This window comes from Coptis chinensis, chromosome 8 (genome assembly GCF_015680905.1).
Source record: "Coptis chinensis isolate HL-2020 chromosome 8, ASM1568090v1, whole genome shotgun sequence".
In the NCBI taxonomy this organism is placed as follows: Eukaryota; Viridiplantae; Streptophyta; class Magnoliopsida; order Ranunculales; family Ranunculaceae; genus Coptis; species Coptis chinensis.
In genome coordinates, this window is record NC_141463.1 from 30,149,835 (window position 1) to 30,166,723 (window position 16,889).

A 16,889-nucleotide genomic window follows, 5' to 3' on the forward strand; every position below is an offset into this window, starting at 1 on the left:
AAATTTGAATTGGTCAAGATAAATCCTTAAGTGTTTGTTGTTAGTAATAGTCTTTTAGTAATAGTAAATGGTTGAGGCAATCTCTGAGACAATGTTTCAATTTTTTGAATGATATTTCTTTTCAAAGGGTAAATATATACTTTTTCCACTTAATAGTGAAACTATTTTTGCGAATTGGTTGTACATACATGCGTGTCTATTTTTGCAAATTGATTTTACATGCATACAGGTCTATGCATGTGTTTACATGTCTATGGTAGAAAGAAAAGTACATGCAAACTGGTATATGCATGTGCATTATATACATGCATACAGCTCTATGCATGTGTTTACAGGTGTACGGTAGAAAGAAAAGTACATGCAAACTGGTATATGCATGTGCATTATGCACATGCATACAGGTCTATGCATGAAATTATACACATGCATACAGGTATATGCATGTGTTTATAGGTCTACGGTAGAAAGAAAAGTACATGCAAACTGGTATATGCATGTACATTATACACATGCATACAGGTCTATGCATGTGTTTACAGGTCTACGGTAGAAAGAAAAGTACATGTAAACTGGTATATGCATGTGCATTATACACATGCATACAGGTCTATGCATGTGTTTACAGGTCTACGGTAGAAAGAAAAGTACATGTAAACTGGTATATGCATGTGCATTATACACATGCATATTACCAGTATGCATGTAAAGGTTTAGTACATAATTTGGTAGCAACGATGAGCGGAGGATATTGAGCCAAAGAGACTTGCAAATTAAATAGCAAAGACAAAAAAAAACTGCTAACAAGAGAATGTATTACAAATTGTATGCATTTTAAAGCTTCACTTGTTAGCCATTTATCTCGTAAAGTATTGCCCATCATTTCTACAGTTGTTCTATCAGTCCAATGTTGTCATGCCTGTCACACCAACTAGATATTCTTAAGTTTAGTACATAAATTTGGTATTTGCTGTGTATACATGCATGCGGCACAACGCTTAATAAAAGCCAATAAAATTTTGGAGTCTTAAAGTAAAAATTAAAAACAAAGAATTATATAGTAGGAATAAGTAGAGTAGGAGAACTAATATTATGCGTATGCACGGTAGAAAGAACAACACATGCAAACTGGTGTATGCATGTGCACTATACACATGCATATTGGTAATATGCATGTGTAACTTTAGTACATAAATTTGGTCTTTATCATATACCTGTAAAAACAAACTTCGAGCCATGAAAATAAAGAGTGCATGTATATTGGTACGAGAGTGGTAATGAATTAAACAACTCCAGTCTAATATTTAGTACTATTTGTTATATGTATGTCTTAACTACTAATATTATTCATCCATGAAAAAAAAATTCAAAAGAAGAATATCTCTAACAAAAAACAAGAAGTTCAATCAATTGCAATAGCTTCTAATGAATTGAATACGTCTTCGGCGTGCTCCTGTGCTTTCAATAATCCTCTTTTTCTTCGGCCTTCCTGGACCTCTCCTAACATCAGGTGGCATTATATCACAATCTTTAGGCATCTCCATAGGCATCTCAATATTTGCAATAGGATGAATTGAGTGGGAGTACGACTGGGAGAAAGAAGAGATAGCGAAAGTTGGATCAATGAATGAGTATACTGAACCACCATATAACTAATAGTAGACGCCACTGCATGTACACAGGAGAAACCATCATATCAATCTGCCAGTAACGACAACTACAATACCTGCGTTCCACATTGATATGATGAACTATGACATCCTCAACCTCATTCGATCTAACAACCCTGAAAGATCTTGCAACATCACCTTTAGCACAATAAACACTTTCCATTAAAGGGCACAACTCCGAACGCCAAGACAAACACTCATGACGGCGGTCATCAAATATCTTCATCATCTTTCGACGGATATGATACAACATAGCAGTGACAGGCATAAAATGTTCTTATTTAATCCACGCATTGAAGCACTCGGCAAGGGTAGAACACATCTCACCGTACCTGCATCCCTGAAAGCATGCATTAGCCCAATGCTTAAATGGGATCTTCACTAAGAACTCCTCAATTTTTGGCCCTCCAATTCTTTTCAGCTCAGCAAGCTTGTCCTGAAACTCAGCCATTGTAGGAGCATTAACACACTCCGAGAACAAATTCACAACATGTGGTATACTTGCACGTACTCTTCCCACACATAGCCGTAGACACATTGTTCTTTAGATGCCACAAACAATAGCTATGGAATGGAGTGGGGAAAACAGTGGGAATGTTTTTAATTAACTAAGTCAGCATGTCGATCTGTCACTCAGAAATGTGTACCTCCTATTACAAGGGACAACCAACTTCAAATTCTCCAAGAACCAACGCCAATTGTCATCTGTTTCATTAGCCACGACAGCCATGACCATTTGAAACAAACCTAAAGAAGAAAAAACAAATAGAATCAATATAAAACATATATATATATATATAACTTCACACTGGGAAAGCTCACTAACATTCACATGCAAACTGAAGTATGCATGTACAAACAACGTAAACAAGGCATATGTGAAGACAAATAAGCACAATAAGACACTATTAAAACAATGTCAAAATAACATACATACGTTCAACAAAAAGATAGATGTTTTAGAATAAAACCTTGAATACCATTTTTAGTTGTCACCGCTAATAAACAGCCTTTAAATTTGGCCTTCAAGAAAGTCTCGTCCAAATAGATCATCATTGGGCGATAATACTTGAACTAATTAACCCATGGATACACGCTTCAAAACTAATAAAAATCCTACGAAACTTATGGAGTCCCTCATCAATTTCAAGCACAACATGACTACTGGCATTTGAAGCCTTCAAACCAACGCAGCTGATAATATGAAAGACCATCCTCGCCATATATGTATTTCAAGGCCAACTCCCTACCAATATAAGCATAATAGTATGATATATCAAGGTGATACTCTCTATGAATCAAACACATAATTTCTCTCGTCATCATAAAAGGATTATCACGAATCATCTCAAGAATCAGGCTTTTCACAAGTTAACTCGAAACTTTACAATTATTACTAACCTCTTTACATGCAAAACCACAACTATGTTCAATGTTAAGCTTCTTCATCTCGAAAGAACCAAACTTCAAAGCATCATGGACAACCCAAAGGCAACCAGTTTCCCCTTTCTTTTTACAAATAACACGTATTCGCTGCAAGTCATTCTTCTTAAACGAGTATTTATATCCCGTCTCAATCGAGTACATGGTTAGTTTCACACGGAAATCACATGGTCCTTTAAATTTTTGTCCAACATGCGTAAACACTTTAGCCCAAGTCTTCGTCTTGTTTTCACGAGTAAACTCAATATCATGATCAAAAAAAATATAACCACCTGAGTTAGTACTCCTTTCACCCTCACAATTTCCAACAATAATTGAAGAAGACAAACCCAACACTACATTAAAATCAATCATACTTCAATGATAGATTGCTTACCATCACGAGAAATTCATATATTAGAATCCGTTGTACACAATTCATTCAACTTATTTTGGATCTCTTCCTTAATTTTAGAAACTGTTGAATCTATTCCGATACGAAAAATGAAACTATCACGGTCATAGCAAAACACTGCTTGTACTGAAAAATCCATATCACTGCAAGAAAAAAAAAACTTATATTCATTAAAAGTAAACTCATTATATTTCATACAAAGACATGTTTTGCATGCCATAAACAATAAAAAAACAAATGACACAATACCATAAAAAAATCAAAACAAACAATGAATTAACTATGAATAACACTAAACCTTAATAAAAATGTATTACAAATTGAAGAACACAATCTGTATCACATGTCACAAATTGAAGAATACATTAATACCTACATATGGAAAATACACAATTCAAAACAATAAAAGAAAAAGAAAAAGAAGATGAGATGAAATGAAAAAATGAGGAAAACAAAAACGAACCTAGATGAGCAACGATTGATAGAGAGAAGTAGAATGGCAGAAAATATACAAGAGTTTGTGTATGAAAGTTGGGTTTACTCTGGAAATTTTCTAATTCTATTATGTATAGGAAGAGAAGGTTATTATTGGAATTAAATAAAACCAAAATAGAAAAAATTATCCTGGAACCGTAATTGCTTACACTGACCCAGTTGATTTGTCCTAGAACCGTAAATATATCTAACCCGTAGCCATAATTAATTTCCAATTTGAGTGATTGGGCCTAAATGATAATAGTTTAGGCTGTAAATATATCTAACCCATATACGAATGTCCATAGGCCGAATCATTTATCTCACTAAGCACATTGATGATTCACAAACTGGGTTGCCTACTACCATTCATAGGGGGAAATAAATATCCAACCCATTTGTATGTGCTGCATCATCAGTTGCAACAATAAAAAGGCTTTCATATAAGGTTGGCTTTCAGTAAAGTCTGGGGGTTTGATTTTTGTGAGCCTTCAAGGATGCTGAAAAGCCACATGACTTGGGAGTGATATTTCACACGCCACATGAATAACATGATACTCGGGGTGGTTTTTTAACAAATTTCAAACGCCATGAATTGGAGTGTGTAAACGACATTGTTAAGCTGTTATAGCTATTAGTTAGGGTTTTGATATTTAGAAATTTATGGTGGGGTGGCAGCCCATGGCTACGACTGAATTAGTCCAAGTTTTATGTTTTAATTTGAATACAGAGGCCCTCGGGATATAGGATGATGCGTCTTTTGAAACAACATTACGTCACGGTTTACACAATTTGATATTGAATGTTTCCTTCACTTTTCATGATCAATACTGTGTGATGATTTTTCTTAATCTAGAAACACAAGTATTTTGTTAATGATCAAAAAACAATGAGAAGTATTGAATAAAAAAAATAAGAGATCTAGAAGATGATGAGTTGAATCACATTCTTTCTGCCTATGTATTCTGTGGAGATGAATCAAACTCAAAGCATAATTCAATTGTTAAGTCTTATCTAGACTCTTCTAGAAGCTCATGTTTCCCAAGTCAATAAGTCTCATTTATTCTAGACTTTTCTAGAAGCTCATGTTTCCCAAATCAATAAGTCTCATTTATTGACTTGAACAATAAGGAAACATGTTCAGGTTCGGATTGGCAGGAGTTAGTTCTCCGAGCCTACTACTCCCAACCAGTTATGAACCTCTAGTTCTCCGAGCCTACTACTCCAACCAATTCCGAACCTCATTTTCTTATTTTACTTTCGAACCTAGGAAGTGAGTTAGTTATGATTTGGACTTAAAAGGGTGTTATGGTACTTCCTACCCACACCAAGACCGTATCCCGAGCCTTAGAACATTCCCAATGCAGGTGGTTTAGGGGGGTTTGTGAAAATATTCACCAGTTTTGGTTCAAAATCGTTGTCCAATGCAGAGGTGAATATGTGGTGACTATTTTGCCAAGTCAAAACCAAGGTGAAACCTGAGACCGAGATAGTGGCTGACTTGTAAACTTCAGACGGGATGTTGGATTCCGTGTGGATCACAAAACTCATCAGACGGAATCCAACATCCCGTCTCACTATATATTTTTTTTTCCAGACGGAATCTAACATCCCGTCCGGAGTCCTAAACGGCTAGTTCACCAACGGTCAGAAAGTCAGAACGGTCAAAAAAGGTCAAAAATAAAAACTTTGGTATATATACAACATTTGTTCCATTACAACTCACACTCACTTCCAACAATCATATTTCTTCTTCTTCAAAATCAATTCTTCAAAAAAAAAATCAAATGGCATCTCAAGCATCTCAAACAACTCAAGCAAGTGGTAGCACTCAAGCAAAAACAAAAACTCACTTTAGCATGTCCGAAGATCAAGCTTTATGTCTTGCTTGGATAAAAATTAGTGAAGACTATTGTTGGTGCTTTCCAAAATGCAAAAGGATTTTGGAATCGTATAACAAACGGGTTCAATCAAACATGTGGGTCGGATAGGTCTTCCTATTCAATTTGCGGTAGATGAAAATATATTTCGAAGATGATGAAAAAGTTTGTTGCAATTGTGAATGCGGTGGAGGCTCGACATGTAAGTGGTACAACAATACAAAGCCTGGTAATTACAACTTTGTCAATTATTGATTATCTTAGTCTTAGTCTAATTGTTTCCGTCTTAGTCTAATTATCTTAGTGTAATTATTATTTCAATTTTAGTCTTACTATAATTAACTTAGTCTTAGTCTAATTATTATCTTAGTCTAATTATTATTTTAGTTTAATTATCTTAGTCTTAGTGATTATTTTAGTCTAATTACCATAATTTTATTTTTTAGTTGTCCGAGGCAAGGATGATGTACCAACAACAAGAAAAATTGTCTTTTTCACTTGATCATTGTTATGTGATACTCAAGGATAATTTAAAGTGGAGTAGCGTTTTTGAGACAAGGTCAAGCTGCCCCACAAAGGGAAAAGGTCACAAAAGTGATGGTAAAGATTCAACTTCTAATTCACCAAGTGTTGGTGGAGTTGAATTAGAGCGTCCTCAAGAAATGGAGCGTCCTCTTGGATCGAAGAAAGCCAAGTCCAAGAGGAACCAAGAAAAATCAGTTGGTATGTTGGAGGGTTATTTTACACGTTTAGAGGATACATTTGTAAAGGATGCAAATGAAACACAAAAATGCTTAGAACTTAGGGAAAGGGAACTTGCATATGGTCAAAGAACTGTGATGGCAAGAGAAGAAAAAAATCGGATTCAAATGAAAAAAAAATCAAATTCAATTGGAAAAAAATTGGCTTCAAAAGATGCAATATGAAGCTAAGATTTTAGCGACCGATACAAGTGTCCTCCATCCCGATACTGCTTTTATAATCGAGCAACAACAAGCTAAAATACGTACTGAATGTGCAAGGGCTAGAGGTGGTTCTAGCTCTAACTAAGCTTATGTAATATCTAGTATTTTATTTTAATTAATGCACTATGTATTTTAATTTCACTGTCTTTTTAATTAATGCACTATGTATTTTAATTTCACTGTATTTTTTTTCTTAATGAACTATGTATTTTAATTTCACTTTTTTTTTTTTTTTTAATTAATGCACTATGTATGTTCTTTCCAATATAATTATTTTCATAGAAATACAATTACCAATAAAATTAAAATACATTGTAATATAGTTCATTAAAACACAACTCATTAAACACATAAGAACTTCTTGGAATTACATAGGAAATATATTAGGAAATACATAGGAAATACATTAGGAACTTCATAGTTCACATTAGGAAATACATAGGAAATACTTTGGAACTTCATAGGTCACATTAGGAAATACATAGGAAATACACAGGAAATACACTTTCATTTCCATTTTAATTTTCCTCTCCTTCTCCCTCCTCTGGATCCTACCAATTTGGATCATAAATTGGTACCGGATCTGCTGTTTCTTCAATACCAGTCTAATTAAAAACATGCTCAACTAAATCCTTTTGAAGATTAGTATGTGTAACTTCATTTCTGATTTTATTTCTTGCTTCAATCATCTGATAGACAAAATGAAGACCATCATCTTCCTGAAAGAGCGCAGGTATTATTTCTTTCCTCTGACATTTCCAATTCCACACTCCACTTGCACGTTCATTCTCAACAATCATATTATGCATTATAATGCATGCCTTCATTATGTCTCCAAGAACAACAACACTATGACAATGTGCAGAAGCCTTAATAATATGTCATCGTGCCTGCAAAACTCCAAACGTCCTTTCAATATCTTTTCTTGCAACTTCTTGACGTTGAGTAAAGATCTTTTCATGCTTATTTCTTGGATAACGAATGACTTGAACAAATGTGCCCCATTTTGGGTAAATACCATCAGCAAGATAATATCCCATATCGTATTCATTACCATTCACAATAAATGCAACAGCAGGAGCCTCACCTTGCTCTAATGATTCAAAAACATGGGAACGATGAAGCACGTTAATGTCATTATGCGAATCTGGTAAGCCGAAGAAGCAATACCAGATCCAACAGTGTTTGTCTACAACGGCTTCAAGTATCAAAGTTGGTTCCTTCTTGTACCCTACATGTGTTCCAGCCCATCCATGAGTTGGACAATTCTTCCACACCCAGTGCATACAGTCGATTGATCCAAGCATTCTTGGAAAACCCCTTGCCGCATTTTCAGCTAATATCCTAGCAGTGTCTGCCTCAATTGGTCGTCTCAAGTACTCTTCCTCAAACGTTGTGATTATTGCCTTGCACCAACATTTCATAGATACATTTGCTGTGGAATCTCCAATTTGAAAATACTGATCCATTGAATCAGATGAACAACCAGTTGCTAATTGTTCAACTGCAGCTAATCCCTTCTGCAACCCAGAAATTGCAACCCGACCCAATCCATCCACCTTGTCTTTGAAGTAGTCATCGAATCCAGCAATAGTTTTCAACATATATGTAAAAAGCTCTCTTGTCATCATGTACCTTCGTCTAAACTTATGAGGAGGCCACCTAGAAGGTGTTGTGAAGTAATCCCTCAGTATCTTTTGTTTATTGAAATCACCACCATCTCTAAACGTATATTCTCTGCCCATCACAGATCCACCACGTCTTCAATTTCAATGGCTGCTTGAGTCATTAATGCCCCATTAGTGAACAATAACTGCAACCTCCTCCTCTTCCTTCACCTCATCATATCTTTATGCTCATCTCTTACTTTTTTCATGTAGTTATCTTCAGCGGAAGTACCAAAAGACGACCCGGTAAAACCAAAAGACGAACTATTACTACCAGATCCTCCCCATAAACGTTGGTTGAATGCAATTCTATCTTCTCTATACATTTTTTCAATTTTTAGCTTGGTTGTGGGGAAGAAGATGGTTGTTTGTTTGTTTGATCTAAAAGAAAGAAGAGTAAAACGAAATATGAAAGGTCACATGTGATAGTTAGATTTTAGTCCACTCTCCAATTGACAACACATTTTATCAGATTTTTGTTCACTCTCCAAGTGACAACACAATCTATCCAAATGTCTATCCAAATGTACCTTCAATAATTCCAATCTATGGGCCACCATCAATAATTCCTATGTATTGAATGAAGAAAAGGCGCAGTGGCATGGACCTATAAACCAGATGGGATGTTACATTCCGTCTCGGTCTAAAAATCCTAGACGGGATGTTACATTCCATCTCGATCTACACCATACACTATTCCTGTCATAACCTGTCATAACCAAACCTAAAAAAATGAGTGATATTTCTGAAAAATTTCATGTCAGAACCAAGACGTAGGAAATGAGTGAAATGCAATTTATATTTCCTGAAATAATTTCTGTCAAAACCAAGCCTGAAAAATGAGTGAAATGCAACTTAAAATTCCTTCCTGAAAATATTATACAATATTTTTTGGAAACATACTAACTTATAATTTCTGAATTTTTTTTGCCATAACCTCATTTGTTTTATTGACATATTCATATCCAAAACCTGCTAATATACTTTGGAAATAATAAATAAGACAAACAACAATCCTAAACAACACCCAAGTCTAACACAGAAACTCGGTAAAAAAACTAACTTATAATTCCTAAAAAAAATTTGTCATAACCTCCTTTGTTTAATGACATATTAATATCCAAAACTAATCAAAGAAAAACCTGCTAATAAATAAGTCGTTACAAACAACAATCCCAAACGCCATATTACAAGTAATGGCGCACAGTTATTACAAACTAGAAAAAAATATCTACTGAGACCTCATCCCCCTACGAGAAGGCTCGGTCGAAGAGCTCTCCCCCCTATGTCGTTGTCGCCTCTCTAGTTGAGGTTGAGCTTGAGGTGTGGCACTTCTAGCATTCTCCAACTCTTGCACATGTTTCTGCTGAAGTTGCAAAGTTCGATTTCTCTCTTGAAGTACTCAAAACTTTGACGAGAGGACTCCATGAACGACGCACACATGACATAACTAAGAGAGTTGTAGTTAAGGAGCTCCGACCTTACTTCATCCTATTTAACAAAACAAATGCATGTTACATGTTATAGTGAATAATAATAACAAATCATGAATAAATTTAAATCATACTAACCACGGCTAACTGCTCAAACTGTTCTGACAAATCTATGACCAATGCGGCATTTGCTGGTGGAATAGGTATGCTCATCTCTTGCCCCTGAGAAGTAATCATGCTCCAGTGCCAAAGGTTAGACTCATCAAATATCTGTGGAGTTCGTTACGGCATCTCAATATCATGAAACACCCTGGGCTATAACTGTGGCAACTCCACTCCTTCTGGGAAATGAATGTCATGCCTCAATGTTTCAGAAGTAACCCTTCAAAATTGGTGCCCCAGTATAACGCACCTAGCAAGAGACCTCTACCAACCCCCTTCCAATACAAATCATAGTCTCCCATAAAAATGAAAGCTGATGCGTCTGGCCAATCATTTGGGTTTGCTCTATAGTGTGAAAGAGTTGCAAGAAGAATATCAGAAGCTGTCATATCTATGGGTGGTAGGTAAAGTATAACAATCTCTCCAGATACTTGACGCCAACATCTGTCCCCAAGGTATCATGCAGTTACTGACCCTACAAGTATCATTCACATTGAGAAAGAAACATTGCTCTATGACACATATAGGATAGTCTACGGTACTCAGTGTTCTCTGGAACATTTGGAATATCCGCATAAGGGGTCTAAAATATGAAGGACTCGGCCCAAGGTTGCCACTTAACTCGGGTAGCTCCTAAAAGCTCAATCTGTTGACGAGTGTTATGAATATTATGCGATAGATCCCCATACCCCCTCTGCCTACGATGAAGCCCCCATGCTTGAATACGTGGAATCAGGTCATGAGTCTCATTCTCTTCCAACCTCTTCAACACATGATGCATCACACGAAAATGTTCCGTACCACCAATACTAAATCAATAGATAAAATACAATATCAATATATATATATATATATATATATATATATATATATATATATATATATATATATATATATATATATATATATCAACATTAATAATTAGATAAATAAATGAAATGAAACAATAACTTAATAAATAAGACTTACCGGTATAATCCAAACAAAGCCGCACAAATAGCGGCTTTCGTCTCAACTGCGAGGTCTAGCCAACGGTAAAGGTATGCTAAGATGGATTGACCCCAGTCATAATCCCACATCCTCTCTACGAGGAGACAAACCGGCCATCACGACACGTAAAAACTATCAGCGTATCCGAATAATACCGCACCAACAAAATAGAAGAGGCATGTACATATTCTTGGATCAACTCCTCACTAATATGATAGCCTTTCGGCTTCTCCTTTAGCCTATTCAAGTATCTCGAAGTAAACAACAACTCATATTTATAGCCCCTCCCTTAAACTGCTCAGCCAATAATCTCAAGAACCCATTTTCCTCATCATCTTCTACCAAATCAAAACCTTCAAAAAAACTCATTGTCGTAGTAAAAACCTCTAAATTTTCATCAAAAGGAACGACATCTCCATAACCAATTGGGATACCCGTGAGCATTGTGAAATCAAGAGGGGTAATCCCAAGCTCACCCCATGGGAAATGGAATGTATGGGTAAATTTCCACCACCGCTCAACTATCCCAAACAACAATGCTTGATCATTTTGTCCCAAATTAGAATTCAAAAAGTTTCCAAATGGTGTGGTGGCTATAATGTTGGTAACCGTGACAAAATTAGGATCCGTTTTTTTATTTCAAACAACACCACCACGACACAACATTTGAAAGTGCACAACGCACTTTCCATAGGTGTACTTCTTACATTCATATTACACGCAATACAACAAACTATTCAATACGATATAATTTCAACTCAAATTTTTTTAACACAATGCAACAAATTCAAACTAATTACACAACAACAAACTTGATATAAACTAACATAAATAATAATAATTAACATAAAAAAACTTCTAAAACTTATTTGAGACTCTGCCACTCGATTTGCTACGTGTTGGACCGATATTGAAGCTAATGGTGGGTGTTCCTCGATTTCACAACGTGGTGGAAAATTAAACCCATATTCAATTTCGTCCTCGCCCACATTTTGCGTTCTTGACGACGATTCTTTTTGCCCTTTTTTTTTATATATTTTAAAACTTCAAAACCATATACTACGCTCTTCATGTGATGAGGTTGGTGGGGAATCATTGGGGGGTAGAGAAATCATTAGAAATTGAAGAAATTAAAAAAAAAAAGTTTGTAATGGCGGCAAGAAAATTGCAATGGAGGCTAGGAAGAAAGTGCAAATAGGTCTGTTTCGCGTCTGTGATATTTGACTCGCCAAACGGGATGTTACATTCCGTCTCAATCAAAAAACCTCCAGGCGGAATCCAACATCCCGTCTGAGATTTTTTTTTCACCTTTGCATTGCACAGCTTCACCTTACTTTTCACCAAAACGGTAAAAAGAGGAGAAATAACTGCCTACGTGGAGGTGATAAGGGGGGAAATAAATCCACTTGCATTAGTTATGCTCTTAAGAAGATATTGCCACATGTCACATATCTATTTGTTAAAATATGTACACACAAATACCATAATAAATGTTACAACTTACAAGACCTTGATAAATTTATAAAAAAAAACATATAATGATAGTTCCAAGATAATGATAGTAGATTGAAAAATGGTCACTTTGGAGTTTGGACACATTCTTTTCGCACATACTTGCTTTATTCTTAATATCTCATAAACACCAGCGCGTCATCATAAGATGCCCATCTTCGGTGTAGGTGGTAATCGAACAACTACCATGGGAATAATGCTAAAGTCCGCCCCATCATAAACAACCTGATTGAACCACGTCAGAAATAGGTTCCTCCTCAGAATCTCTACAAACGTTATCCAAAGTACTATGAAAATGACCACAATCAGGTCTCAAAGGGCAAGAAGCGGAAATAACAAGGACTGCACCAGAAAGGATTAAAATTTGTCAAAACGATATCTCCACCTTAAAGGTGAAGCTAGAGTATATCAACAAAAAATGAAAAATTAGAAGATCACAAGACCACGATATTCTCATTCTCAGCTCAAAAATGTATAGAATCAAGACCAGGAAACTAGAAAATGTCCGAGCTCAAGTTGATAGGGAAAATAGTGCAACAGAAGTATCTTCCCACATGTGAAACATTGTGATTAAACTTTGGTATTTCATCTAATGGTACCCATTTTACCGACTCTTTTGACAAGTTTAGACAGATTTTATCTTTGAGGATAATCTTCATGGTAGGGCATCATCTCCACCAAAAATCAGTACTCCACTTAAGTTGTAGTTACACTTTTTACACGATAATGTACATGGGACGGTAAACAAGGGAGTGGCTCTACCCCTCCCTAATATTACTTATACAATTTTTAACAAAATTATCCACGACATCAAAAGACTTACCACCACAGTCCTAGTCCTTATCATCATGAGTATAATCAGGAAGCAGCGCTAGAACATTCGGAAGATCTGCACAGAAATTATATAAGCAGCTTCAGCAAGACTCCCTCTTACAAAGTATATTCAATGACTCATTTCCAAACTAATAAAGTAATAATACACTAACCTTTGAGCTTATTTAACATCTCCTCAGCAATTTCAACACAAAAACCAAATGGAGCATTACACCAAACAATGTAAATCTTCTCTTTCGCAATTTCTTTGCTAAAAAAATTGTCAAAGAAATTCAAAATTTAAAAAAAAGTAAATAATTCTAACATGAATGATATGAATGGCACTCCTAAAGTTCTTATCATCATTCTTTGATAAAGTGAACAAAAGCTGCTTAGGCAGGCTCAATGCAAGATTTTATTATACGAACCAACTACCCTAAGATCCTATCCATCCATACTCTAACAAGCTTTAAAACCTTCTATTGTTCTTAAAGTCACATGCTAGTCACATGACATCTTCAAAAGAAACGGCACATAATAATAGACTATAAACTTAAATAAAACAAAATAAAGAACACTACGAATAAACTAGTGGCGAGTCCAACTGATTAGTGGGTCCATTTTGATGCTCCTGCATTGGCTTAACACAGTAGCACGCTATGATACAATAATAAAATCGGATTTTCAAAACAATTATGATGCAAGGCTTTAAATTCCTAATCCAAACCTATTAGTGAGGCATTTTTATCTACTCAAAATGATTTAAACTTAATTTTGTGTGGATATGATCTACTGACCATAAAGATCACCTCTACAAAAATTCATCTCGTTTGATGATTTTTAACGTTGGCAAAAGATCATTGCAAAACCTCGACACTTATGGGTTGTTTTATTTTTATTTTTTAAGTTGCCAACAATTTTTATCTAGGATAAAAGGATATCAAACAAGATGATTTTTGTAATGGTGATTTTTATGGTCACTAGCTCATATCCGCAAAAGACTAGATTTTCATTCATTTTGTATGTCAAGTTGTGGGCTGTCTTTACAAAATGGAAGCACATATGGCGGAAGGAGAAATCATGTTCTCATTCCCCACTATTTAAAATGTAGAGTTCTCTATATTCTATATTCTTAGACTTAAGGGTAACACCAAAACCAAGTCTGGTGTGTTTCTCCTAAGTCTCTTCCCAAATTGTCTCCTCTTTTCTTTCTAAACCCATGACATCAGCAAATTCCTTGACAATGGATGAACAAATCAGAAATTCCAAGTCAATACACACTGTTATTATAGAAGTATTGGACATCCATGTCCATGTCAACGATGGTGAACGACCCAACAAATGCCAACAGTCTATACTTTCCCCACTTATCCGCCCAAAGGCCCAAGTCCAAATCCAATCCATCATGGGTGTGGGCTTTTCTCAAAGGGTATCCCTAGTGATTTTAGAGCACTACAACATATTCAAGATCCAAGACAGCTACATATCAAATCTGACATAGAATTAAACCCAATCCAGAGTACCACAATGCCAACACCTTAATAGCGATCGGCTATGAAGCACGGACACCGACACGGATATGACACAACACACGGATACGACGTCATTCAAAAAAGTAGGACACGGATACCTCATGGACACGTTAAATAAAAATTATATATATGGATATGTCATGAAATTCAACCCTCTCCACTAAGTTTAAATCAAAATATGAAAACTAGTTATGAATATGTCTAACTCTAAAAGATTAAACAGCATACATGTCCAAAAATGCAAGCCGAAAGAAATAACAATTACAGAAGATTCATAACAAATATATATATATATATATATAAACTTAAAAAGGACTTGGCAATCATCAAAAGTGTGCAGTTGTGCATTGTGCCTCCTTATTTCAAGAGTGAAATAAAACCCCGACCAAGTCATGTCTTCTTTTAAGTATTTTAATCACTTTTTTAAAATTTAGAGTAAAATGTAGAAGTGTCCCCCATGTGTATGGAGTGTCAGAAATTCTATAATTTAATTAATAAATCCGACACGTGTCGGAGGCGTATCGGGGAGTGTCGGTGTCGGATACGTTGCCCTTAGAGGAGTGTCCGTGCTTCATAGGCGAGCGGACCTCGGTTCAGATACCACTTTGTAACGACCCACCACATACCAACAGTCAACATTATTCCCACTTACCCACCCAAAAGCACAAGTCTAAAGCACACCTATCAAATGTGCAGGGTTTTCTTAGGCCCTAACGCTAATAACTTTGGAGCATTATAATATATCTAGGATCCAAGACAACCTCCTGCCCGATGTGGGATTAAATGCAATCAAGGGTATCAATGTTGGCAACCATACAAACTTATTTAAATGTGTAGTGCCTGTGTAGCTAGAGCTGCAGCAATTGGTGACAATAACTAATAAGAACTAATTTAAAAGGAAATAACTAACTTGTGTGTTGAGATAATCATCTCAAGGCGCTGCAAATCTTGAATAAGCTAAATCTAACATTCCATGATTGTTAAATTTTTAATATGAGTTGCCAAGTCAAAAACTACACTAAGGATTCAAAAGTGGCATAAGGTTAAACCAAAAGTGCTCATATACAAGAAAAAACCTCGATCTTAAAGCAAATATCCAGTACAAATGCACTTAATTACACTAAAAGCAGTACAAATAAAGAACTACATGAAAGAAACTGTAAGATATTAGGAAAATAGTGTTTGATGATGCCAATGGCAAAATATATGTAAGGATGTAACAAGCTTTTTTATGATTAATAAAATAGGGGTAAAAAAAAAACTGTAAGAGTTGAATGCACCAAAACAACATCAATAGATTAATAAGCATACGAAAAAGACTGAACTTTTGAAAAACTTGTGTTACCTTCCAAGAACTTTAGCTGGCATCTGAATACAAAAATCAACTGTTTGTTCTTCACTGCCAAATTCACCGTCTAGTTGTTTTATAACAATAAGCCAACTGTCTGAATTCCGCTCCAAGTTACGTTCAGACAGGTGATAATAACTGAATATATCATTAAGGTGGTAGTTTCGGTTCGTTGGACTGAAGCGAGCAATTGACTGGACTGCACGAGAAGAAAGAAAATGAAAAGACCACAAATGAAGTTTGCATAGTAATTAGTAAGCAACCATCCAATATGGCTTTCTTTGAAGCGATGAAGATGTTTTTATTGATAAAATAGTTAAAATAATAAAACTACATCAAAACTTTAGAGCAAAACCACTAACTTCCGGATGTAAGACAACATAGAGGGTTTGGTCCTCATAATACACTTACAGCAAAACACAGAATAGCACAAAAGGATAAATTGATAAAGGTTACCTTTCCGGCAATTGTTTATTAAGGAATCTGGAAGAACTGCTAGAACCCCGGGCATTCCTGTACAAAAATTTGGTAAACATCTAAAGATATAACCCATCCCATCGAGTACTTTAGGAACAACTTCAAAAATAACCTAACCAATCAACTATAGTA

The 16,889-nt window shown here is 35.5% G+C and overlaps 1 protein-coding gene and 1 long non-coding RNA gene across 2 annotated transcripts in view; both read right to left on the minus strand.

The window, feature by feature from the left end:
- Window positions 1-1,275: 1,275 nt before the first annotated feature.
- Window positions 1,276-3,663, minus strand: LOC147481001 (uncharacterized). The gene is made up of 3 exons (XR_015205693.1): window positions 3,487-3,663; window positions 1,724-2,414; window positions 1,276-1,586 (listed from the first exon to the last, which is right to left on the minus strand). It is a non-coding gene; the product is annotated as an uncharacterized LOC147481001 (long non-coding RNA).
- Window positions 3,664-12,509: 8,846 nt separating this feature from the next.
- Window positions 12,510-16,889, minus strand: part of LOC147481002 (uncharacterized) — a 29,087-nt gene continuing 24,707 nt past the window's right edge. The window contains exons 6-10 of the mRNA XM_086577375.1: window positions 16,737-16,793; window positions 16,278-16,479; window positions 13,574-13,671; window positions 13,411-13,476; window positions 12,510-12,929 (exon numbers count right to left, since the gene is read on the minus strand). Coding sequence (XP_086433501.1) covers window positions 16,776-16,793 — 18 coding nt within the window. The 3' untranslated portion in view covers window positions 12,510-12,929; window positions 13,411-13,476; window positions 13,574-13,671; window positions 16,278-16,479; window positions 16,737-16,775. The remainder of the gene's footprint in view (window positions 12,930-13,410; window positions 13,477-13,573; window positions 13,672-16,277; window positions 16,480-16,736; window positions 16,794-16,889) is intronic.